Source organism: Spea bombifrons, chromosome 2 (genome assembly GCF_027358695.1).
Source record: "Spea bombifrons isolate aSpeBom1 chromosome 2, aSpeBom1.2.pri, whole genome shotgun sequence".
Taxonomy (NCBI): Eukaryota; Metazoa; Chordata; class Amphibia; order Anura; family Pelobatidae; genus Spea; species Spea bombifrons.
Window position 1 is genome coordinate 114752914 of NC_071088.1, and position 27797 is coordinate 114780710.

At 36.5% G+C, this 27797-nt stretch overlaps 1 protein-coding gene across 2 annotated transcripts in view; it reads right to left on the reverse strand.

The window, feature by feature from the left end:
* AGAP2 (ArfGAP with GTPase domain, ankyrin repeat and PH domain 2) overlaps window positions 1–27797 on the reverse strand; it is a 110429-nt gene that overhangs the window by 30614 nt on the left and 52018 nt on the right. For both annotated transcript variants that reach the window (XM_053455777.1, XM_053455776.1), the window contains exons 2-3: window positions 2137–2195; window positions 652–739 (exon numbers count right to left, since the gene is read on the reverse strand). In XM_053455777.1, the coding sequence (XP_053311752.1) occupies window positions 652–739; window positions 2137–2195 (147 nt within the window). The remainder of the gene's footprint in view (window positions 1–651; window positions 740–2136; window positions 2196–27797) is intronic.

Here is a 27797-nt window from a genome sequence, read left to right on the forward strand (position 1 = left end):
CTATGCTGTGTATAGGCAGGCATTAGAAGTAGAACTATATATATATATATAATGTTAAACTGCACCCAGATTGTTAGCTTTAATGCCTAGAGTCCATTGAATGTAAGGAATAGCCTTCTAGCAGAAGTGGTTAATACAGTATCAGATTTTAAATATGCATGGGATCATCATTTGGCCATTCAGAACATAAGGGAAAGCCAAGGGCCAAAAAACAATTAAAGCAATAATTAGGAAAATAAGCATTTTAGATGGCCCAAATGTCTGTGGTTCAATTCATTTTTTATGTTAATACAGTTTTTTTTTTGTAAAAGAAAATTTGTCCTCCTGCTAACAAAGCATAATCCATTTCATCACATTAAACAACAGTACGAAAAGAACCCATGGGAGTGAGTGGGTGTTTTCTTAAAAGGAAACCAGGAAATGAAAGAACTAGAAAGTACTTGTTTTGTGTATAAAAAAAAAAAACCCTGCCTATTATCAGAAAATTTTAATTTACAATGTACTGTATATCTTCAAGTTAACTCTGTAATAAAGATGTGATTGATGTAAATGGCAAAAATCATTGAGTTTTCATTAACACTTATAAAAGTTATATTGAGATGCCTTGCTTAAGTAAAAAGTCAGTTATAAAAAAAAATATCAAGAACTTACTTTCAGGTGCTTCTAGGGCCTGGTAGGAACCTGTGATGAACCGATGCACAAGGGCCGACTTTGCACTTTTAACGTTCCCCACAACTCCCTAAAAAGACAAAACTTTTAGAATTCTACAAAAACCTAAAGCTCTAGACACTGAGCTATCAAAGCAGTTATTGGTTAGAACACAATAGCTCTCGTGATTGTTTTTGGAGTATTCTTTCACTAAAAAAACAAATGGGTCATTTGCTATTTAATATTATAAATAATGTTAACAGAAAGTAAAGCAATTACCTTCAGTTCTAAATAACATAACTTGGAGTCCCGAAGGATAGATAATAAAAATTAATTATATGACTAGAAGTTTGCCAAGACTGCATAGCCCAAAAGTAATATAGTACAAATGCCAGAGTCCAATTTTCTTTAAAACATAGACGATTACGAACAGTCGTCAAAGACATTGTGACCTCTAGCAACTGGAAAATATCTGAAACTGGTTCCTAATGCTAAAAATGATCCAGACAACTCAGACAGACAAAGTGTTTGGTTACCAATAAACTGTGTAAATTGACCAGAATAAATGAATACATTGACGAATTTGGCTAATCCCCTCCTGCAGAGCAGATTGAAACGGAATTTTACCCACATGCTAAAAAATACATATCAGGCTTTGATCATGCTTTAACCTACAGCATATTTATACTTCGGTTTCAATAATCACTGGGTAGTAGTTAAAATAATTGTACAATAAATGCAGTTATATTGTAGGTCACAAAGTCATATATGACAAATTATTATAACATAAGTATTAAAGAGCAGTTTTCTTGGCATAGTATGTAAAAAATACTATAATTGTATTGCAGTACGATTTTTACTGGACAGATATACCAGTATTAGTTGTCAAAGAAAGACAAACATAACATTGTATTGTTAAGTTATTTTCTCTTGATCTGATATTACACTTTTTTGTCCCAGATATTGACAAAATCTCATTAATTTTAAAGAAAGCAAAATAATTTTCTGCACATGATTAGAAACTCTTTGGATTGTGTAGCCCACAGAGAACTTCTTGTAAAACTTTACTTTTACATTATTTTTTTTGTTCATTCTTAAAAAAGTAGTAAACATTACTTTAAACATAAAAGCATATTTACTACTAGAAGATACTTCAAGTACCATCCATGTTTTAGTTTGTCTTTCTCATATGGCCCTTAAACAGGACCTGCACTGGATTTTTTAAAAAAAAGCCAAAAATATAACTCTAGGTATATGTATTAACAAACTGATTTGCAGTGCAATCATAATACTTATAAAATAACAAATGTTTTCAATAGAAGCACAGTTAAAACCTCTTGGACCATTCCAATGGCATTTCAGTGACAATATAAGCAACACAGTTACCCAAGTCATCAAATCTGATATTTGTATGAATGCCATGATATTGCTTTCGCAAAAATAATGATGATGAGGGTCCTTAAATGAGAGTATAGGAAAAGTACTCACCACTCTTATTTCAGGTATAGAGCGACTTAGCGTCCATTCCTGGCTGTTCATCACACATTCTAGAAGAAGAAGATAATATTTAGAATATTAGTGAGTTATACATGTTTTTTAAGTTTTAAAGAGTGCATTGGAAGTTGTACCCAATAACACCATGATCATTTTGTGCAATGTGTTGACATTTCTTTGATTTGGGAAAAGCCCTGAATTCCCCCTGGCCTGTTTTTATTTCATCTCTAATAAATGTCTTAGTAGGCCACATTAAATATAGCCCTGGGCTTCTAAACACAGGGTTAGACAATCTTGAACCATTATAGCAGATCATAGTGTTGTCTGCACTTTTATTGTGTGACAGGTTGATCATATTTCAAAAGAAAGCTTTTTCTTGTCTCCCCTGAGAATTCAGTTAAGGGCATGCATCTGCTTTGTACCACAGGAGTTAAACAACTGTTAGATCTGATTAGTCTACTGCCATTGGTGAGTTTTGTCTTTCATAGAATCCAACGATGTTACCAAGAATGCAAAGGAGAGATATGATTAGATAATAGCCAGCTTTTACCAAACTCTGGAGTTTCTGGTTTGGAATTTTATGACAATGATTATGATCATGAGGTGATCTACTGATCTATTCACAGTATGAAATAACTAAAAGAATAAATATATGTTGCATGCTAAAATTATAATTATAGTACCAACTATATAATATTAATATAAACAGTGTGTATATGCTGCATGGATATAGGTAGCTTGGTACAGATTCAGACCTGGGAACAATCAGGGTTTTTATGTCAACCACAGGGTAAATGGCTAGATTCTGGGGAAAACCTTTTCATATTCTACTCTTATTTAATGATATGCAACCATCTTATTGGCTAAAAGCTAAAATCTACTGGTTTACTTTTCTGCTTTAACTGGCCTAATTCATAATATCTTTACCTCATGACAAATAATTGCTTTTATAAGGATCCTTATTAGAATAAATTGGTCACCACCTAGTCAATGAAGTAAAACCTTTTATGATTTACTATTAAAGTGTTATTATTTTTAGTCTTGGGATAAGCTTGTTTAATTTATAACTTGAAATTTGAAATGCGTTAGTCTAGATTTTTGTTGTTGTTGTTCTGTCTCTCACTGTTAAATAAAACTACCATTAAAATTATAGACTGGCTATGCCTTTGTCAGTGGGCAAACGTACAAAATCAGCAGGGGATCAAATAATGTTATCCTTCACTGTATCTACATCCATTTTCTTGAATTATCAGGGATCCACATCACATAGACAACGTAAGCCTTCAAGTCGTGGGCTTGATGGAACTTGTAGAAGAAAAATGGCAAAGCGACAATCTTCATGTTTAGTAGTCATGTTTTAAGTCTTAGACTTAAATCGGGTGTAGTCAGCAACAGGTTTTGTAGCAGATGTTTCACTAAAAGAAAGCGCTGACGCTATAATCACAAAAGCAGCATGGCTATAGTTATCTTCATCCGAGTAAATCCATACTAATACCTTGAACTGGTTAGAATTCAGTCATCTGTATATCTAAGCTGTATAACTATATAATTTTTCACGTACTTGTGAAGTTTGAATTTTATATTTTTTAGTCACAGCTGCAGCAGGATTTGACAGAAAATGGGAAGAGGATTATGGGTAGAGGCGGGGCTTTTACTCCTTGGAGTACAAACATTAATTGTAGAACATCAGCACGTAGTAGAGTAGAGATTTATTTTCTGAATAAATCTTGTGGCTATTTCTATCCCCATTTTTTGTCTATATGTATTAATGCATCATGCAGAAATATTTTTTGCAATTGATTTTAGGTAATTCATGTTTAACAAAAACATAATAAAGACCACAAGTCTGTTTGTTTCATTTCAAGTTGTCAGTTGAGCTACAAATGTATCTTGATTGATAAACCTTGACAGCTTTTGACATCAAAAGTCAAGTTGCTCCTCATGGGAGTTGAGCACTGCCAAGTTGCTTGTTGAGCTGGTCATGCAAGTCGATGGTCAAGTCTGCCATGCCAATTTTTAAGTTAAATTTGCACTTCAGTTGGCTGTCAGTTGTGTTAATCTTATTGTGTTTAATTTCGTTATAGGTCAAATCACCTCCTTCTGAGGTGCTGGTTGAGTTTAAGTGTAGGGTTCAAGCATTCAACTCAACTACTATACATGAATAATTAAGTTGCTACATCTTCCATTGCAATTCAGCTTGGGTTTAATGTGTTCTGAGTTGAGTCAGATTGATATTTGTGGATATGCTAGTTGGGCATTTTTCCACCTTGTGACAATTTGCCCCAGTTGTGAATAGATCCCTATGTAAAGGCTAAAATAACAGGACAAAATATTTAATTGAATGATATTTTTAGAGCTCTTTAACTCTTTCCACTCATGAGGAGTGTACTTGTTTGCATACACATACTTTTGTTTAAAAGAAAAACTCAAACGAAACCAGTTTAAAAAGATAGAAAGCATCATGTTGACTGCTAGTGGATAAGCTTGGCTAATTCACAACAATATTCTCAGAGTTTTCCCCTTTTAGTTTATATTTTAAAACAAAATGTCTGTTAACCCCCGAAGGTAGAGAATAATTACTAAATTCCACTGAAAGATGAAAAGCATTTGGACCATAAACATGCACGTGCAAGGTTTGCAGTTTGGGGAGGCTTGTGTTCACAGCCAAGAACTGCTTCAAAATCTGGAAAACTGAATAAATTGCTAAGTGTCAGAAGATCTAATTCACTTCCTTTTTTCAAAACCCAATGGAACACACATTTAAAAGCCTGGAAATTATTAGTTTAACAGTGTTTTTGGTGTAAAGTTTATTAACATCCATAGGCTTTGAATGGTTCACTGTATGCTCTTTCTGTCACTGTCTTCTCTGTATGCTTTCTCTGCTATAATAGCCTTTGTGCTTTCATATAATTTCAGACACGTTGCCAGGAAAACCTGCCTGGATACTGCCTCTTTTCAACGCCGACTAAGGACAAAGAACGGAGCTCTGGAGACATTAACCCACAGACCACTACAGACAGCACCAGGCAGAATAATGAATGTCGGGTCGCTTCTATTTGAATTTGTTGTACAGTAGGTGAAAATAATGCTGTAACAATTATGAGTAACATTTCTGCTAATCAACCTTAGAGGGCACTTCTTGAATATATATATATATATATATATATATATATATATATATATATATATTTAAATGCTTGGTAATGAAAGGACATGATTACTAAGAAGTCCTCACAAATGTAAGAGGTCTTCAACGATGATGTGTTGACCTCTGGCATCTCTCACGGCTCCGGTCTTGATTAGGATTCTTAGATAAGAAAATGGAGTGTTTTGTATTTGACAAAAAGATAATATAAAACTTAGAGCAACGATTATCATTTATGACAAGCCAGTTTAATAGAAATACATGGTTAAGTGGTGTGAAAAGCATAAGTGCTTTTTTGTAAAAATATCACATATTTAGTGTTTTACTAAATTGCATGTACTCAACTAAAGAATAATTTAAATACATTTGGAATTCTGTAATATTTAATATTACTGTGCTGCAAAGTTTATCAACATGTGGAATATATACCTCACTGAATATATCTGGTCAGCAAAAGAGATACTTTAATGGCATTTATTATACTGTATATGAGACAACTGCTCTTAGGGGTATACTGTACTTGAAAAGAAAAATGGTGATGGCAAGTCACAGGAGAGTGACATGAAAAATGCACTTAAGTGCTTATCAGTATTATTATTACCTTTTATTTATATAGCGCCAACAATTTACACAGCGCTCCTTACAATACATGTATTCAAGGGGACGAGACAAAAATTGACAGACTAAGACAAACCGATACAATAGGCGGAGAGGGCCCTGTTTACAAGCTTACAATCTCGAGACTTACATCAGTTCATAATTACTACTACTGTTGACAACGTTTTACAGAGCCAGTAATCATTAACAACCAAGAGCTACTATGAGCCTATAACTGAATCTGCCACAAACGGCCCTCTTTTCCACAAGCTTACATTCTAAGTGAATAGGGTTAGTAAAATAAAAAGGAATAATCCTTGTGAACCACAAGCACAGTAGAGAAACAGAGGTGAATGTGACATATCATGGACAGTTAAGTTAGAAAGAACAAGCTGTGTATGGGATTACAGCTCGGCAGGTAGGTAAGAATAAAGCCATATGCCATTCCAGATGGCAAAGCTGCCTTAAAAGGATGGCCACAGCTTTTACAGCAAAATGTATTTGGATAAACAGCCATGAGCCACTAATTGTCCCTTGACATATCACTTCATCAAATTTCTGTTTATTTACTCAGTGGAAGGAGCCATGTGATGCAATCTGTGACCAGTCTTCCCATTTGAGAAAAAAGACTAGCTCAGTGGGACAGCATCTTAAGGAAGATCTCTGATAACCGCACGGCCCATTGAGCAACAGCACACCTGAGAGCACAATCTCTCAATAGGCAGCAATTATTTAGCACCGGAGCAGCTGCCTTACTGTACCTGACACCCTTGATGTCCTTGAAATAGAGACCAAGTAGTCATTTTTTATTGGATAGCCTTGACTTTATGCGAACAGAGGCTACTTTAAATTCAGAGCCAAGGGAAATGCTCAACATTTAAAATTATGTGTAGCATAAATATGGCCTGGCACTATGAAAATGCATCAATAAGGATTACAGTAACATTTAAAAGAGTAACGAGAGACTGTGAGGCTATATGAACATTCACTGTTTTAAAAAAAATGATCATGGGCTTTTGGAAACGAATTTCAAGGAAAATCATTGTACTCTTGCTCAGAAAGTTAGAAAAGATAAACAATGTAAGTAAAACAGACATAAATCCTGTGATTGCAGGTCTTATTACTTATAATTAAAACAATAAAATGTGGACAGATCTTTAGATTATTCAAATGATAAATCTACCCTTCATGTTTACTGTTAATATCAGAAAACCTCAGAAAAGCTAAAAGTTATCTCTATTATATAACATTATATGTGAGTTTTTGTCTTACGAGATAAACAAACTAAAATATATGCAGCGTGTGTTAATAGATATCCATTTTATTTAAGGAAAGTAGAATGTACAGGTGAAATTGTGTTAAAATAAATATTATGCCCTGATTTGTCACCTGTATTCATCCATGTTTTTTTTTTTTTTTTTAAATCTCTTTGGCCAAAGTAAAAGATGATATCATGGCTTAGTGAATGTCTGCCTTGATACCAGGTGCAAATGCAATTTATTTTTGGCACATCAGCTCCTTAATGCTGTGTTCTGGAGGCACAAAGTATTGTTGCCTGGCAACAATAGAAGGACTGACACACACACAGAATAAGCAAGCCTCGCTGTGCACAGTCAGGTAACTAGGGAAGGTGGCAGGGTACATCTCTGCTGACTAAAGATGTAGGTGACTGTGTTTTATTTTCAGGGCAGCAATAAATAAACATACGCTGCTATTCCAAACTTCCAGTGCCCTCATTGTATTTCCATAGTTGACTTGGCTTAGTGGAACTGTGATCTGAGTGGCTCTTAGCACGTACTGTTAAAAGATATTTCAGGTCCCGGTGGTGGAATACAGGAGAGTAGAGCAGTTCTGTGCTTCATATTACCTTTCGGGGAATTCTTATTACTGGAATATATTGGCGGTAATTGGTTTACCTGCATCTTGTTAGGTAATTACTTGACTGTAGAGCTGAACTGCTGCAGGGCCTTCATTCTGCCCCATCAGCAGAGGGCAGTCCTGCTATGAACATACTTGGGAACGCTTTGAGTTTTGCCTAGAGACTCCGTGTGAGGCTCTGCATCTCCAGGTCATCAAAGAGATACTCCGGGTCACAGGAGCAGCCTTGTGGCACACCCTACTCCCCCATCAACAAAAGCATGTGGGGCCACCCACTGATGTCATCAAGACCCCCCCATCTACGTCAGCGAGACACACCCTACAAGAGGGTCACCGGGTATACCTGGTGCCAGAAAGTTCCCAGGTGTGAATTTCCTCGGTTCACAGGTTTTGTAGGGTGTAATTGTCGGTGCCTTGTGGTTTTTTTGTAGCCATTTGACTATAGATACAATGCTTTCACGTTCGACATGGTTTATATTCATTTTCTCTTTTTTCAGTAATGCAAGTCCTATTTTTACTAATTAAACAGGCACTTTATTTTTAGCACCTTTGTATGTTTTCCCTGAAACAATGTTGTAGCTATTGAAGAACCCAGAGACAATAAGCTCACAATATTCCACATTGAAAAACAACAGTTTTTATCGTTTTTTTCTATTTTATACTAAAATCTTCATCAATTTTTTTGGTGCAGTACACCATATGGAGTCACAGTGATCTATTTTATTGGAAATTGTTGGAACAATTGGTAGTCTCCTCTCACATAGTCAAGTAACCTTCATGTTAAAAGTTAGTCTCATCACCATAACAACCAATGAATCACTCCTGCTGATTGGACCATTCTATTGGTTGCCATGGTTATAAGACCACATTTGAAACTTTGCACTGGTGTTCCCCTTATGAGTAACTTTCGTTCTTCTATAAATGTGTGATACTGATACTGTTCAAATAGGGAAACTATTTCAAAGTTATATAATGCTTAATTCATTATGTATGTTCTGCTAATGAATCTTTCAGCCATTGTGCCTCCATCTTTCGGAAACTGAAACTTTTTTCAAGAAACATCATTCTTCTGTTTGCCAGTTGTCAAAATCTACAATATTACCTGTCATTTTGCTGTTATGTGTGACAAAAATAGCCGTAAGCTTGGAACAAGAAATAATTCTGACATGGAACCATCTGTTCTCATTAAACAAAAGAAAACACGATTCACATCATATGGGCTATCAGACCCAAAGAGCATTTTGTCATTCCTTCCATCCAGATGATGGAATCCAGTTAAAAGCCACTGTTTAATTTAGGAGATAAATATACCACAAATAATTGGAATAGCAATCCTCCCATAGACATATATGGGGGAAATTAAAAGAAACAAGGATATATTGGCCAAGATTAATTAACTGAAAAAAAATAATCATTGTTTTTTTTCAGTATCCATTGACTCAAAATGCGTTGTTTTCAATGGGTTTAGGGACCGCCCATTGTCCTTAAGGGGTTAATAATAATAATAATAATAATATTTGCAGTTCTATATATATATATATATATATATATATATATATATATATATATATATATATATAGGTACATGTATTGTGAATTGTGGTTGCAGACATGCCTGTTGAAAAATATTTTATAGGCACAGTGTGAGTGTATAGACTGACTTTGCTATCAGTTTCAAGTAACAAGCAGTATATTCTGCCCAGGGTAGCAGGTCCAGACAGCCCTTTCCCTTCATCACCAGGGATTAATTGCCCTACTGGGCCCCTATGTGGACCACAGCTGGTATCCCACCAATTTATACTATGGCGCTCTGGGCCTAGCTGGAACAAACCTCTGTAAATTATCTTCCTCTGTATAGTGCAGCACAAAGAAAATGACTTTGCAGGTAGGTCCTGTAAGCCTTTGGGGGTACGAATGGAAAAGTTCCTTTATAATTAAAAAGATTTGAAATTCGGGTCACTATATGGAAACTCATATCACTATATCACTATGTATAAAATACAATGTATAAAGTGTAAACATTCTAATTATATACTATTATTGTTAGATTAGAATATGTTGTGGATGTGATACATCCACTTCATGCGTGGCAGTTTAGTGTCTTTTTTTTAAAACAAAAAACATATCCAGCAGCCATCCAGCAGCCATCCAGCAGCCATCCATGTAAGTACTGGTATATTTTGTATCTGGAGTAGACAATATTATGTATGTATTAGGACAGCCCTGCTTTAAATACCGGTAATATGTTACATTGTTACAGTTCTTCTCATACAGTGCTTACTGTTTTCTTCTATTTGAACTTGAGAGAACTCTGCTCTACCAAGAAGCAAGTGAGCTTTAATATTTATCTTCACAGATCAAAAACATTCGCACATACAAACAAATAAAAAAGAGATCAATTGAGATCAATTCACAAGCAGAAACATTTTTTATGAATTCATTGTACAATGTGATGACTTGAGTAAGGAAGTCTGTTTGTTATTGTATGTGTTTTTGTATGTGAAATTGTTCTACTGACTGTAACAGCACTGCGTAATATGCCGGCACTTTATAAATACATGTAACGTACATATATAAAGCTGTGTATAATTAATATACATGTAAAGCTGTGAATAAGTATGTTTTTTTTTATTTGATTCATAAAAAAAGTTTTACATACATTGTGGGATCACAAAATGAAGATAGTTGATCTGGTCCTGTAACTTAAAAAAGCCCTGGTCCTTAATGGGTTAAGGTTCTGTTCTAATTGATATATACATTCTGTTAAAAACTTTATTTTCTAAAAGTTTTATAGATAAACAATGGCAAGATACACAAATATATTTTGGATGGTAATCTTGTACAAAGTGGTAAACAGAACAAAAACAAAGATAACAAAGGAAAAAACAAACAATCTGTAAAGCCCACAACACCATCCCAAACATTTGTATATCAGGCCATACAGAGCGTATACGAGGAAAGAATATAAAGGAAGGAATTCCTTACCCCTAAATGACAGTTCAAAGACCCCAAGCAAACATATATGATTGGTGAAAAGTCACCCACATAATCAAGGCACACTCTGCTTTGATTTCTTCTTTAGATTCTGTGCCGGGGAGGGGCTTTAATTAATTAAAATGTTCAATGCACAGAATAAAGTGAGTAGACAAAAAAAAAATATTTCAAAATCAAGAAGTCTATTATATTTCACCTTTCAGCAAAGCAATATTAATTAGTACTTATGTCAAAATATAAGTCAGAAGCTTATGTTAGCCCATATACACTTTGGTGCTCTCACGTATATAAATGCTATGTTTACCGCATTTGCCATTTGTCTTCTGCTCCCTAAGAAAAGAATACATCAATAATTTGCAGTTAAATTATGCTCCGCTTCTTTTATGTATAAATCGCCTCCTACTTCAAATATAATTTCAACCCCGAACAGAAAATGTGACAATAAGCCTCCTACACCTAATAGATTTAAAAATGTAGAATATATATAAATTCACGGTACTCTCATGTAGGATTTCCCACACATAAAGTTATATAATAGTCAATAAAAACGACTGGTCTCAGGGTTTGTGGGGCCATGGGCAAGGAGGATTTTGGGGACCCTTTTCATGTTTCAATCATGCTCTTGGTCTTTGCAGGTCTGATGGGTGGACCTCTGGTATTCGACATCATATCATTGTAGTTCATCAAAGGACATTTGAATCTTAAGGTCTTTTAATGATGTGCGGTTTTTAAGGGCAAACAATAAAGAAGGAATATGAAATATATTTGCTGTAGTGTTGAGCCCTTATAGTAGGTCAGGCGTCAACAAATTCCTGTAATAAAAAATGAGTAGTAACCAGGCTAATTACCCTGTGCACTTTATAGGTAGCCCTTAGAGAGACTTTTTGTTTTGTAGCATGTACGCTGGTAAATTAACAAGGTGTACGAAACCAGACTGAACAGTGGAATTTTTATTCATTAGTTTAAAGAATATATTTATAAATAGGCAACTTTAAACCAAAAATTCAGAAACCACTCATCAGACTCAATTTGAGTTTCCAATTAAGATGCCATTTTCTATTTATTTTTAGACAGATATGCATATTTAGGATGTTGCCTGACATTTATATTTTTATCCCCTTTATAACTTGGCCACAAGGCTAGATTTGCCCTCTGATGAACGTTGTCTGCAGTTTTGCAAAGTGGGTTTTACAGGGATATTTAAATAAAGAATATGCGGTATTTACGCATTATAACTGTAAACATATAAATAGTGTAGAAATGATGCGTTGTGCTGCACCCGATGTGACGTATGAAGGAATGTTTAGCTGGCGTTGTGTGCCTGCCACATGGGTTAATACTGTAGGTAGATGCACCAGTTTAGACTCTCGCTGGAAGGACTGAAAAGGCTTAGGGGAAACCATTTCACAGTTGACCGAGCTCTAAGTCAGTACCAGTAGCCTGTCTATGATTTGATGTCCTCGCATTTTTCTTTTCTTTCCAACTTTGCAGTGTTTGGCTCTATGCCTGAGGTGTATCATAACAAATTAGCCATTTCTATCTAGATGCAGCATCTCCTCTCAACTGAGTTACGATTAGTGATTTTATTTTATTTTTTTTTACAGAAAAAGGGAAAGAGAAGAACTAACATATTAGATCAATGTCACAACCCCTGCATATTTGCAGTATTTAGCAATCTTGCCTGAGGCTTAATTAGTTGGTTAACAAAACCACAACTACATTGCAAATGCTATTAGCATGTGTAGTCCACAGGTTACACGTACCCAAACTGTTCTTCTTCTGTAGCATGTATCTTAGCAAAGATGGTGGATAGTGGTACAGTTGTTAAAATACCGGTATATCATACATTTTATCAGTATACAAAACAACCAAACCATCATAACAACAAACATATCATAACCATCATAGTCCGCTAACTCAAGCCTAGACTGAGGATGACTGAGTGGTCTGGAACTTACATACATCTTACCGCCAACTGAATATGTGGGGCTGTACATTATGTTTCCATGCTCCCACAGGGTGCAGCCACCCACTGAAGGACATAGGGTCCTTCAGTGGGTGGCTGCACCCTGTGGGAGCATGGAAACATAGAGGCAGTATCTGTAATTATAAAGCACTATTGGCTATCGGTATGCCAGATGGCCAGTACATTCATACGGAACAACACGAGACAGAGGTAAATGTTAGGGCCAGAATGATAGTTATCTGGCTCCTGACAAAAATCCCAATTGATATCCTTTTACATTAATATATCTACTGTATATTTTATTATCTACACCTTAAACATAGGTCTGATTTTCTGAATTTGGGACATCTCTTTTTATGTTTTAGTGGCCTAGGCTCCCATTATAACCACTTATGTCCCCAGACATATAATTACTTCTTTTTGAAAGGTTTTTCCTAAAGCAATTGGTTTGACAGCCTTCTGTGATACTAATAAAAAAATAAAAATTATCAAGAAAGCATTACATTTTTTTTGCATTACAATAGGTAATTAATATTAATGTCATTAACATAAAGAAACCTTTGTTATGTCATACCCTTGATAGCTCTGGTCATGAAGTTCAGTCATATTTCTAGTTAAAAAAATAAAAGCAGCAACATGCAGAACTTATCTACAAAAAACATATAGCTCCAGACAAAGCAGGTTTTTGACTTCTACCTTTAGCTTGTCAGTGGGCAAAGTAGTATAAAGATGACAACCAGAAATGTCTTGCTAACGAAAGAATCAATGTCACAGCACCAATTATTAGGGAGTATATTTGACGGTAAAAATAAGAAAATATGGTTCATGATGAAGTGCCTGCTAAGCCTCTAGATCATATTGACATATAAGAAGAAGCGAACTCCCCCGTACCTGAAACAAGGTAAGTTTCAAACAGAAGTCACACTGTGAGTAGCACCAGGCTTATGAATGTATAGGTATTTGTGTGGGATCGAAACAGTATGGCTAAGTTCCTAGCATGCCAAATTGCGAGATCTAAGAAATGACTGTAAGTCATGCTGACAGACCTCAGAAAGAAAGCTGTCACGTCCTTCAAGTTAAACAGGCAAATGCGTACAATATTTAGATATGCCACATGAGATGACTAATTGAAGACTGATAAACCAGAACATCAATTTATCCTCCTGTCATACATACCTGTAGACATTAATACACTCTTGGGGCATTTTCAAAACAACAATAAGTATTCTAAGCTCGGTGCTGGGGAAGCTTGGTGAAAGCGAGTGGCGTATGGATGAAAATGTGCAGGGCTACTGGTTAGCCCCTCCCCCCTTGATTCCTGTGTTAGCCCTAAAAACATGGTGTCCTAGGGTGAATACTTAGTTGGCCTTGTGGGTAATCCAGTCCTAGCAACGAAAACAAAACCAAAAATATTTAAAGGTAGTAGAAAGTGTCAACTACCATACCAGTATGCAATGGAGTTGATTTGAAAAATAACTTAACCATATACCTGAATTCTCAATCTCCATTAACAACATGATTATCTCTCCTATTAACCAGGCCTGATGCTTTCAACTTAACCCCCTCCTTCATCCCCTGCCAGATCCTGCAGGTTGCACCTTAATAACATCTCTCGCTTCTGTCCATTCTTCAGCCAAGCTCCTTATTAAGTCAATTCTACTAACATATAAACTGCTCCCCCATACATTTCTGCCCTCATATTCCCCTACTCGATCTTTACGGCCTTCCCGTGAGCTAAGGCTTTCCTCCTTGCTTATCACCTTTTCACACTTATAACAATCCACTCGTGCCGCATCCCACCTCTGGGACACACTTCCACGTAAACTCTAGCTTTCACCGTCCTCTCAATAATCAAGGGGAAAAAAAACTTTTTCAGAGAAGCATAACATCTTTGCAGCGGGAATGTGTCTGCCACTAATACAACCCATACATCGATCTATGACACTATCTGTCTCATTTCTCCATACCTTAAGTTTCTCTTTACCCCTTTCTCTGTATATTAGAAGCTTGCAAGCAGGGCCCTCCTTATCTGTCTATCAATTCTAGTTTTATCAGACGCCTTGAATATACTTATTTTAAGAAGCACTGCCTAAATGGTTGGAGCTATATAAATATAAGATAATAATAATGTAATTCTGTAACTTCCTGTGAACAGATATCTGATTTCCAGTAGTTTTAAGTGCTTAGTGGCGTAGTCCTTAATAAGACCACGTGAGGTTTTCATAGGAGTGGCAGTGGATGAATTAACTGTAACAATAACAATAGTGATACAAGAATATGGGGAAAAAATACATATCTAAAAATTGCATTGGGTTTTTTAAGCAGTCGGGTCTTCGTTACAGGTGCAAATTACTCTTTTTAGTTTTAGATACCATGAGCTGGGCATGTAAAGCTTAACTGTTTCAGTACCATGGTTGCAAGCAATGGTCTTACCTTTGCCAGTCAGAGAGTTGATTTGCTATAAAATTGGCATTTAGTCGGCTAATCAGGCTATGTAGTTATTTCTCTTTCTATTCCAAAGACTGTTGTCTCCAAACTAAAATCAGTTTTACTGATGTTCTAAGAAGCCGTGATTGCAAAGCAATTTCACAGTCATTTCAGCTCCATCACCGCTGGATACTGACAAAGTATTGTAGGTCACTCCAGCTGTGAAAAGCTTAAAGCCTTGTTTTCTTCCAGTAGAATCATATATTAGCATACCACAGTAATGGTGCGCTTTAACAGGGGTCATTGTGTGCATAGGAATTGATTTTTTCTAGTCTTATATAAGATTAATCTTTAATTCCGAATGAGGTTCCAGTACGCTGAAACAAAAGTTGATGGCAGATAAAAACAAACCAATCAGTTCACCTAGTCTGTCCATTTCTACCTGCTGTAAAAACCTCAAACCTTAATCAGTTCTTAGTCTTGCCTTCAAGTCAGGAAAATCGTATGCCTATCCCATGTATGTTTACATTTTGTGTACATTACCGTATTAACATCTAAAGGAAGGCTTATCTACACTTATCTATCATAAAATATTATTAAATGAAAGGTAATAATAAAATAATAATACCAACTTCTCAGTAAAGTAAAACCTTACATTACATCTAAACATCTGACTTTCCAGCTTAAGACAATTGCATCATGTTCTTACGTTTGTCTTCCTTTGAAATTTACTTCACTCTACTTTGTTGAACCATATTTATCATATTTGACCACCATAGATCCTTCCTAAGTATTATTTCTGAGTAGAGTCATGTATTTATTTCTATCACATATTACAAAAAAACCCTATGTGAAGGAGGTGCACAATTCAAGCATGCCTAGAGCAATATCACTCTTACAATAAGTATTAGTAGTCAATAAAATATGGCTAAAAGGAGAGGCTTTATGTTTGGATTAAAAAAAATGGGATATGAGCAGCTACAGTAATCTAAGAGAGAAACGATAAGGGCATACATAATAGTTTAATAACGCAAGACAGATGAAGACTATATGTTGGGTAGAAAGAAATGAAAGCTATTGTGTAAATGAAAGTGTAGATGTGACTGATGAAGGAGATGGAAAACTGAAATGCCCCCCACCCCCAGGCACTAAGCAGTATAAACTAGGTTAATGCTTATTCAATCAACTGTGATTGTGAGACTCATACTCAGTAAGTGGGCAGCTGCTATGGAATCCTGTTTTCCGTTGATTTACTAGTTGTACCAAGTATCATTCCTTGGAAGTTAGCTTCAGTATAAAAACCTTACTTTAAAAACCCTTAAAAATGTGCTCATAACATAACTGTTACATTACATACTGTAAACAGAATAAGCAGCTGTTTATGGCATCTAGTAAATCTATATTGGGCAACCAACTGGGCACTGGAGAAAAAGACATGCAAACATGACACATATTAATAACAATGTTAGATCACTATTTTTTTTTTCTTAAGAACATGACATTTGTTGTCATTGCATTTATTTGTATATCCTTTTTTGGTGATGGAACCACTAAATCGATCAATACCCCAATGTTTATACCCATACTTGCACGGAACAGTGTAAGCCGATCACACCTTCTATGCCCCACGAGAGCACAAAAGTAAAAGCAGAACAATTAATTAGATCCAGTGATATTATTATAAAGTATATACAAAAATTATAAAGACAATACAGAGTTACAGACTTGACAAACTGTAACAAAACTAAAGGTGTTTATGAATGGATTGTATACATTTTTATATAGGGCTCTCCACATACAATCATTTTCTAATTTGTTATAGAGCTTGACTGTGCCCATACCAAAGGTATGTACAGGTGTGCTCAAAAGTTTGCACACCCTGCCAGAAATTGTTAAATGTTGGCATTGATTTTGAGTGTATAAATAGTCAATGAGCTCTCACGTGGATGCACTGAGCAGGCGAGATGCTGAGCCATGGTGAGCAGAAAAGAACTGTCAAAAGACCTGCGTAACAAGGCAATGGAACTTTTTAAAGATGGAAAATTATATAAAAAAAAGATATCCAAAGCCTTGAAAATGCCAGTCAGTACTGTTCAATTACTTATTACAAAGTGGAAAATTTGGGGATCTCTTGATACCAAGCCAAGGTCAGGTAGACCAAGCACAGTGTGGTTGTCTCAAGGAGTACAATACGGCGATACTTGAAAAATGAGCTGCATGGTCAAGTTGCCAGAAAGAAGCCTTTACTGAGCCAATGCTACAAACAAGCCTGCTTACAATATGCCCGACAACACCTTGACACGCCTCACAGCTTCTGTCACACTGTAATTTGTAAACGCTATGTTTGGAGAGGAGTCAACAAGTGGATAGAATACCATCCCCATTAACAACAATGATAGGTCATATGTCCATTTAGAAGACCAGCAGTTGGAAAATTGCTAGTTTACTGACAGTGGAAACTACGAACACAAATTATTATTTTTCTCATATTCTTTTAAGATGTTATTTTTTACACTTTTCTGTTATAACCTACAGTTGAATATGAATCCCATAAGGAATAAAATATATGTGTTTTGCATGCTTACTCATGTAATAAATGGTACATACCAATTCTCCAAGGGTATGCAAACGTTTGATCACAGCTGTATATACCTCTCAACACTTCACAATGACAGAGATTGATTCTTTTGTCTTAGCTATGGGGTTAGAAGCATGGTTATGAACAGGGCTGTACAATTTTTTGTTATATTGTGATCTATTGATTAATACAATTTTGTATATGAGGAGTTTTTATATTGTTCATTTTTACTCTATATATGAATCAAATGTAATGTAAAGAGATGGGTATGGATCCCTTTGTGAAACATTTGGGAGTTAGGTTTCAAGCCCTGCATATTCCATTCCATCGCTTCTGGCATTCCCTCCACTCCAATTACTGGGTATTGAGTTCCGGAATTTAATACTGCAACTGCCCATTATGCCACGGGTTAAAAACCTGTGACACAGGCTTACAGTACTATTACAGGGCAATGGTGGGTTAGGCTCTATTTTGTGATGTGCCTTTTTGCAATAACAACAACTTTGGTAATGATAGGGACTGCAATGCATCTTATTTGTTTTATATTTCCATTAACAAAAATGATAGGTCATATGTCCATTTAGAAGACCAGCAGTTGGAAAATTGCTAGTTTACTGACAGTGGAAACTACGAACACAAATTATTATTTTTCTCATATTCTTTTAAGATTTCATTTTTTACACTTTTAAAACAAAATATTTGAACTGACAAAAGCATTGATTAGGGCAGACTGGCCATGACAAGGGGGCCCTGGCACTTTAAGACCAGCGGCCACCTGATGATGAAACTGTGGGCGTCGTGTAAATGTGCAGCTGGACACTAAAATTTTATGTTGAAATATCGTGCAGCTGGACATATCCAGCCGGTGGCACACACTACAGCACCTGATCAGCCTCTGGAGTGGCAGACCGTCTGAGTGTATGGCACTGTTGGTGTGCCAGATGGGAAGTCCTGGTCTGGCATTATCCTAAATCATTAATTCTTAAACTGTAGTCCATAGATCACAGGTAATGTCCACATCCATTCATAGCAGTCTTATCTTGGACTTATCTAGGACTTTAATTGTTGCATTCAGTATGAAGTGATTATATGCGATCCTTTACATGAGGCAGATATCAAAGTGGATCCTAGTTGAGCAACAGTGGAATATATGCTGCAGATCATACAAATCATGTTGACATTTCCCTTTAATATTCATAGAAATAAGCAACAAGAGACTCTGAGGACATAAAAAAGATTAGATAATGCTCCCACAGACAGCTTCCATGAGGTGGGTGTTTAATCTAAATATCTTCAAAACAATTACTAGACAAACAAAAATCTCAAGTTGTAGGTAATTTAATTAAGTCATTAAGTTATGGCACAGTCCTGGACTGCCCTACATCCTAAATATCCCATAATGATTTGATGACAGTTACCCATTAAGCCTTAAATGTCGTAAAATGTGGGCACAAAGCCCATAAGGCACATATAAACTGACCATGTCAAATAGCCCTGGAAATCAATATGAATAACAAGTCCCTTGGTTCAGAAAGGTTAATGTGGATTAGCTAGTAATTGTTCAATTATATGCAATAAATTAAAAGATCAATATATGCACATCTATTTTCTATGTCATTACCAACATGAATTACCAACTACTTCAACATTTCATGGCTGCAGCTTTCAAGATAGGAATCATGAGTTTGCAAATCATGTTCCCACTCCGAGACTTCAATATATGTGAGCTTCCCTCGTAATGAAACCCACTAATTTGTATAATAAAGTAAATCTGTTTTACAAAATAGGTGTTCAGAAGCTACTTTACTTTATATTCATATATAATTCATATGATGGCTATAAGGTTAATCTTATAATTATATTCTTATACTAAGAAAATTAGGAATATTGCTCTTAGTAGAATAATATTATTTTGTTGTCTTCAAGAGGGGAAACTAGTTAACAGCTGCTAAATATACATATACTTTAGTGGGTGCTTCGTCATGAACCAATAACATCTAATATCTAAGCAGCTTTCAAAAAATGAGTGAATCACATCTAACGCTAACTGTATAGAAATACATTTTACTGAGCTCGGAAAGCTGCCATAGGATGGCTTAGTTTCCTTTCCCTGGGATGAGATTTTGCTCACGACCCGGCAGACGAAATCTCACAGCTAATTTGAAGTGCCAGCAGATATCCCTCGCTATATCCTAATACAAGCTTTACAGGATTTTAACATCAAACTTACATGCCTGCAACATCTACTTGGACAAGTCATTTGGGAACAGTATGCCTTTAGAAGACAGCATAATACCGAAGTGTTACAACAAAAATAAAACGCATATCCGCAATAAGGACATACAGTTTATTTAAATGCATAACAAACAAATTACCCAGCGGTCAAGTATGAGATAGAAGCGGGAAAGGGAAGGATTTCTGTAAGTACTGGCAAGGACAGTTTACAGAGGATTACATTAACCCCTTAAAGACAATGGGCGGTCCCTAAACCCATTGAAAACAAAGCATTTTGAGCCCGTACATGTACGGGCTTTGTCATTAAAGGGTTAACATAGCTGTAGAATAGCAATTGTGCTAAGTTTAGAAGCAATAATAACAGCCCTGAGATCGGCCCATTTTAAACATGAAAACACAGATTCCTCAAGACTGAGATGGAATTGGGAGAGATGCACCTCACCGAGTAATAATGTACTATTATGATAGTTGTTACAAAATGTAAGAATACATAACATAGCATAAGTTATTTGGGGAGAACACATAGTTTGATATGCCCCTAGATTGCTTAAGAAATACTTTAAAAAAACCAAAAACAAAGAGGATTTATATTGAAACAATTAAAGTTTATCATTGATGTCTGTACTTATATATTCCATGCATTTTACATTAAGCAAAATTATACAAAATATGCAAGATTTAAAGGCAAAAATAATAATCTTGTTATAAACATTAAGTGAAACTTATAGACTTTAAGAACATTAAAAGTCTATGTTGTTTATAAAAACTTCCATATATAAATAAGTTAAATAATTTGCTCACTATAAGGTGGGACTCTAAAACACAGATATATTTGATATTAGTCCGCAAACACAATTATATAGGTTTATTAAGGGTATTAAACTGTTCAATGTAGGATTTGAAAAAAAGTAACAAGAGTAACACAAATCTGTAAGCTCTGGAACCTATATTTTTATTTAACATGTATTCGTTTCCAAGCAACGTTGCCTTTTTGATTCTAAACAACATTCGGGGTATGTTCAGGGAAAAATGTCTGCGGCAGTCCCTGTAATACACTACACTAATCACTACAACTTCTCCAAGCCACCCTACAACAGCACATATTCTGCAGTAAAATAAACTATTAATTAACTTGCAGTACGGTAGGTGAGCGATGAGCATCAATTTCAGCCTCTGCTAAGCTAGCTGTCATTGTCTCACACTCCAACTCTCATCAGCCTGTAACTGCTGCTGACGAGTTAAAATGGCATCAGCACACTTGTATATCTAATGCTTGTCCCTTCCCTTGTAAATGCTGATTGGCCAGAGTGAAAAAAGTAAGGAAGAACTCCCACAGGTTTTTGGACCCATCAATCACAGCCATAACCACCAATGAGACCACCTCCCGCTTTTTTTACCTAATCAACGAGAATTAAAACAGCTTGTAATGGCGCCAAAGCGGCATGTAATGGCAGCAGCTACATGTAGCGATGGATGGACGAATTCGTCGGAGATCACCCTCGAACGCGTTAAAACGGGTAATTTTCGTTAAAAAAAAAGTTTGTACGAAAACAAATGGACAAGTCTTATAGATATTACTACTGAAACATGTTTGAAGGATTTCACCAGAAAGCTGTGTAGAAAATATAAATAAAAGCAGAGTTAGGTTATATACTTAGGACAAACGTGTGGATTCCCTATTCACAGAAAAAAATGTATTAGATGGAAAACAAAATTCTGAATAATGAGTGAAACGTTGTTTTTGTACCGTCAGACACAGCTTCCCATCTGTACGTCTGAGTATGTTAATGTCCTGACATGCTTTTCTCTTTTTTTTTCTACTGTACACTGACATCCCCAAAAGCTAGCCTTGCAATGATATGTTAATTTTGTTACTCCAAGAAAATAGGTAATTACCACCTTCTTGTCTTCTCTAGCGTCTTACAGTTTTTTTCCATCCTACAATAAATAAAAATGATTGCTGGATAAAATGTTCAGCAATTTTCTGTGATTATCTGTGCTGGCTTTTACTGCATGTACACTGCTACCATCCTCCAAAAGGGTGTTGTGGTTGGGTGATCACAGACATTTACATTGTAAATCTCTTTCTGCATGAGTCTTCATATTAAAAAAAATCTAAAACAAACCGAGCATTGAAACAGACAATGCAGCTTGTGTGTTTTCAATATTACTTTAATTACACTAATGTTAATACCCAATTATTCCTTTTTGTACATTATGTTATAATGCAAAGCTACTCCACTTTGTGGTTAGAATATTAACCCCTTAAGGACAATAGGGGTTTTTACTCGTAGTATATTGTGGGACAATGGCTCTTTTAACGTTTTTCAGTGTTACTGTTTAGCTGTGATTTTCTTCTCTCTCATTTCATGCTCCCACACATATTATATATTGTTTTTTTCAGGACAAACAGGGCTTTCTTTAGATACCATTCATTTTATCATATCATCTAATTTACTATAAAAAAAATGATAAAATATGGGGATTTTTTGTTAAAAAATTACTTTTTCTCACTTTTTAAACAGAAAACTTTTACTCATCTGCAAAAACTAATGGAAAAACCTACTAAATAGATTCTACTATTTGTCCTGAGTTTAGAAATACCCAATGTTTTTATGTTTTTTTGCTTTTTTCTGCACGTTATGGGGCAATAAGTACAGGTAGCGTTTTGCCATTTCAAAAACTTTTTTTCCAAATCTGGTAATTCTTCCCCCCATGTGCCATTTCGGGTATCTTTGAAGCCGGCCAATGCAATTTACCCCATCAAATCATATATTTTTAAAAACTAGACACCCCAAGGTATTTGAAATGCTGGTATTTTAACCCTTTCAATGCACTAATTTTACCACTACCCTTTGTGAAACTTTATGGTAGTAATTCTTTTTGTATTTTTTTCACACATGTTGTACTTCAGGTATAAATTTATCGCTCCTGGTGTATGTCCGTGTCACACAACACCCCAATATGTGTTCAGTAACATCTCCTGAGCGCAGCGATACCCCCCATGCATGGGTTTGTTGGGTTATTTGGGAGGTAAAAGGCCGCCTTTGTGAGGTGTGTATTTTTTTGCCATTTAGACATCTGCCCCATGTCCCATATTTGGGACATCTTTGAACCCGGCCAATTCAATTTACCCCATCAAATCATATATTTTTTAATACTAGACACCCTATGGGCATTTGTAATGCCAATATTTTAACTCTTTCCATAATGGAATTTTTGTAAAGATAAAAAATTTTAGGACTTGCTTATTAAAAACTTTTTTTTTTTTTTTTTGGTGACAATGGGTATTTTTACATGTTACCATATTTTTGACATTTTTTAATTTTTTTTTTTAATTTTTTTTTTTTTTTTTTTTACTAGTCACTCTCGTTAGTGAGCTGGGCTCCATTGACCTTGCATGGTTGGATGCAGTACCTGCATTCAACCTGCAGGAGGAGCTCGAGAGTTCTCAAGAGGGTCTGGATTGACCCTCTGTGAACTCATATCTATTGTTAATGCCATCCTGTGAATGACGGCAACGTCATTCACAGGATGGCACTTGTGGTTGCTCCTCGGAGCAATCACAAGGCGATCGGGGGTCGGGGGGTTGTGTTGCTGACATGCCTCGATATCGAGGCATGTCAGTAACACAGTTTATGCTTAGGAAGCGATTCCGATCGCTTCCTAAGCAGCTTTAGCCGGGCGCCGCCGCGATCATTGATGATCGGTGCGGCGGCGGCCATTTTTCTTCCGGGGAGGGCTGCCGAGGGCTGCCCTCCCCGGATCCACGGTCAGCCTCACTTGTGAGGCTTCCGTGGATGCTGCAAAGCCGCCGATCGCGGCGAAAACGCCGCGATCGCGGCGATGCAGCTATTTAACGGCAGCCCGTACATGTACGGGCATTGTCGTTAACCCGTTGCACGGCAACCCCGTACATGTACGGGGATTGTCGTTAAGGGGTTAAAATCTTAACCATGTAAGAACCACTGTTCATAGGATGTTAGCAACACACTTTGAAGGAAACTGTCATGCCATCAATTTCATCATTTTTACATCAATATATCCAATAAATCAAAGACTCCCAATGCCCTTCAGAATGTTTGTATCAGAGAACATTTGCAAGACACCTAAGCCTCACTCCTTTAAGCAATATAGCACTTTGGCCTCTAGCATCATCCCTTTAAGCAATATGGCACTTTGGCCTCTCTAGACGCCTAGCATGACAGTGGCATGGAGGAATCATGGGTGGTTTTGGTTCTGAACTCAACCACCAGGGGAGAATGGGAGAAACAATGCATGTATGCTCAGGACACCTGGCACAGATGGTAGTAGTCAACTAATGGGTACATGGATTTCCCTGATTTGGGGATCAGTTGAGCAAAACATTTCCTTTTATAAGAAAGTGATAAAGGAAAGAGTGGTCACCACTTAAATACTTACTTATTATACTCCAAGATCATGTCTAACGTTTTCTACATTTTAACAAATATCTGCTGGATTGTTAAAAACGACATCGCTATTAAAAACTATTGATTTCTCAAAATGTAATATATCCAATAGGAGTAGAAATGTGGAAAGTTTTGTCAAATATGATATTAATAAGCATTCAACAAAGTCTCTGCCTATTTACCTCAAGTGCAATCAATTAAAACCCAACATAAAGTCAGGTCAGTATTTAAACTTCAACACTCAAGAAACTCCACTCTCTTAAACTGCAAAGCAGGGTAAGAGTTTGCCACAACTGCCACAGGATAGAACACTCAGATACGCTGAAGCAAACTCTTCCAAACATAATTGGGCCTGTTTCATGTCTACTCATAGGCAGGGCCGGCCGAAGACTTAACGCCGCCTGGGGCGAAGTTTAAAACGCTGCCCCCCCGCCGACGCCGGGGGGGCATTTTAAACTTCGCCGACGCCATAATCTACGATCCCCCCCCCCGGTACTTACCTTTAAACAGTCGTGCGGCGAATCTCCCTGCTCTGCCACCGTGCCGGCTTGTAATGCTGAGCGCCGGAAATTGACGTCACTTCCGGCGCTCTGCATTACAAGCCGGCACCGAGACCGAACAGGGAGACTCGCCGCAGAGGAGAGAGAGAGGGGCGCCGAGCGGGTAAGCGAAAACCACTCGGTGCCCCTCTCTCTCTCTCCTCCGCTTCAAAAAAAAAAAAAAAAAAAAAGCGCTTGGGGCAGCAAAGTGCCGCCCCTTCTAAAGTGCCGCCTGGGGCAATTGCCCCAGTCTGCCCCATTATAGGGCCGGCCCTGCTCATAGGTATAACTATGTACGTGTGGTAGTATTTCAAGAAGAAATCCATTAGTCAACCAGGAATTCTGTTGGGCAACACTCTCCATACCGCAAATTATTACGACCAATTCTTTGTGCAGAATAATAAGTCTAAATGTGATGGGCCTTAAATTGTTCTTTGATTATTTCTTCCGCACAACTAATGGATTTGGTAATCGATTGAAACTATATAATATGATGACAACCAAAGAAATGAATGCCTCAGTTCACTAGTTAAAATGCTAAGCAGCAGCACCACAACAGAGAAGTGACCTTATATAAGTGAGCAATAGATGATGGCATTAAAAAGACAGTAGTGACCCATTTTGCCAAGCTGTAACTCATTTACTTCCAGTGCGTTCTCCTTTAGGGTCGGGACTAACACAGTCAGCACCCACCCAGCCTCACTGCATGCTATGAAGCTAAAGAGGCTAAAAGGCCATCAAGTAAAAAAGGTTTTGGACTAGAGCTCCCTGTAGAGTGCTTGACAAAGAAACCCTCTTGTGGTGATAGTAAGTATCAGAAGGGTAAAAGTTACTGGACTGTATACAACTAAATTGTATGCATTTAAATAGTCCACCCACGCAAGTGTCATGAACCTCTTCTAACTGAAGACATTTTAGCTCTTATAAATGAGTCATTAGTGTATATACATCCGATAAAGAAAATATGAGTTTACTGATCAGCCCCAATGTGTGTTAAAATAACATGCTCACTGACAGTGTGATAGGAGAAAAGAAAAGGGAGTAATTTTGTGTACAGCGTCAGTGCAAGAATTGTTTAATTGCCACCTTGCCTTCCACCCACACGGTCAAAGTATGTGGTTTAACTCAGGGCTTAGAGTTTTACTAGTTTACGTTTCCATTGCTGATCACCCTCCCCTGATGTTCCGTCTCTGTCAGCCGTGTGAGGCAGTCGTGGGTTGAACTGGATCTGACTCACAAACAATCTGTTTCTGCATGGCCCAAGAGCACAGAGGCAAATGTACAAAGGGAGCCAGAATAGCTTCCTGTCATCCCAAGCAATGCAAGATGTTGTGCTGCATTATTACTAAGCTTGAAACATTCTTAAATGTATCAGTATTTGGAAACCACAGTCTGTTTGCAGAGATAAGATGGAGCCCAGGGCACAAAATGAGACACCTTCAGGTTTCCCCGAATACCAGCTGTCATAACTACTCACATTGAGGCATTCTAAGGATTAAGTCTAAATAAAGTTAAACTGAAACTGTTAATCACATTTGACCTTTATGGAGGTAAAGTTCCTTAAATACACACATTTATACAAGAAACAGAAAAATGATCTGAATTCTGCAAGAAAGACTTATATTAAGTGAATTAACACGTGGTGCATCCATGTGGTTGATGAAGGTATTTAAATAAGCTGCCCCTACTATATGAACACTCACGTTTATTGGCATGACCCTTAGTTGCATTGATAAAGTCTCTCCTTTACAGAATAATGTGTCTTGATTTAAGTGAGGAACCTGAGAAAGCGTTACGCATAGAATCTAATCCAATTACGCAATGGAATGTGTTGAGGAAAATTACTGATTGCAGATAATGCCAAACAAATACCGGAAGTGTTTCCACTTCTAAGCGATATTTCAATGCTGCTACTGCCCTTGGACTTTCATAAAGTTCTAATAATGCTTCTGTTCCCCATTTCCAAAAATAAATCCGTATTCAGCTGCCAAGGACGATAGAACAAAAACGGAAAAAAGAAATACATATATATATATATAAAAAGAACAAAAATAATTTGAATTAACTGCTCCAAAATGCACTGATAGATCATTATTTTTTTAAGAGTCACTTTTTATTGTTATCTTTTTTACAAACGTAATGTTGTGAGCATTTACATTTACAATTTTTTTTGTTAATTAATTTTATTGGAGATTTGGTAAATGTGTCTCCTCCCCAGTGTCTCCTGTAATTGGTGTTGAAGGTGGTTACTGGCTAACCACTACTTTTATTGTAAAAAGGAGATGTATCTGACGCCATATTTACATGCTCTGCTGATCAGGCAAGCAGTTCTATTTTGAGAAGTACAGGTACATGATGCTGAAATTACAACTTTTACTTACTTGCTCTACTGGTTTTATCCAAGCCTCTACTGAATAAAAGTAATTAATATAATAACATATGGAAATTCAACAAAGCTACTATCCAGAAGGAAAAAAAAATATGGCACACAAACTGCTTATGGTAGAACCCATGCATTATCAAGAAAAGCACCTTAATGATTAAAATCACTTAAGCTGAGCTCCCCTTGCCTTTTGTTTCTGTCCGAATTGTTATATGATTGACTGTTTGCGTTGTCCTTTTACACCACTATACAGTGCCACAAAATATGAGGGTATTGCATGAATCAATAAAAGGTAAGAGAAGCCAGAGAATGTGTGGTTGCCCAATCAAGATATATTATTCATAAAGTTTACATTAATTTGTTATTTTATCCTTTCTCAATTTCACATTCTTGTTAATTTCAATCTGGGATGAACTGGTAACAGGTAACCAAAATATTATGTCTAATAGAAAAGTTGAAGCAAGGTGTACAAACTCCTACACG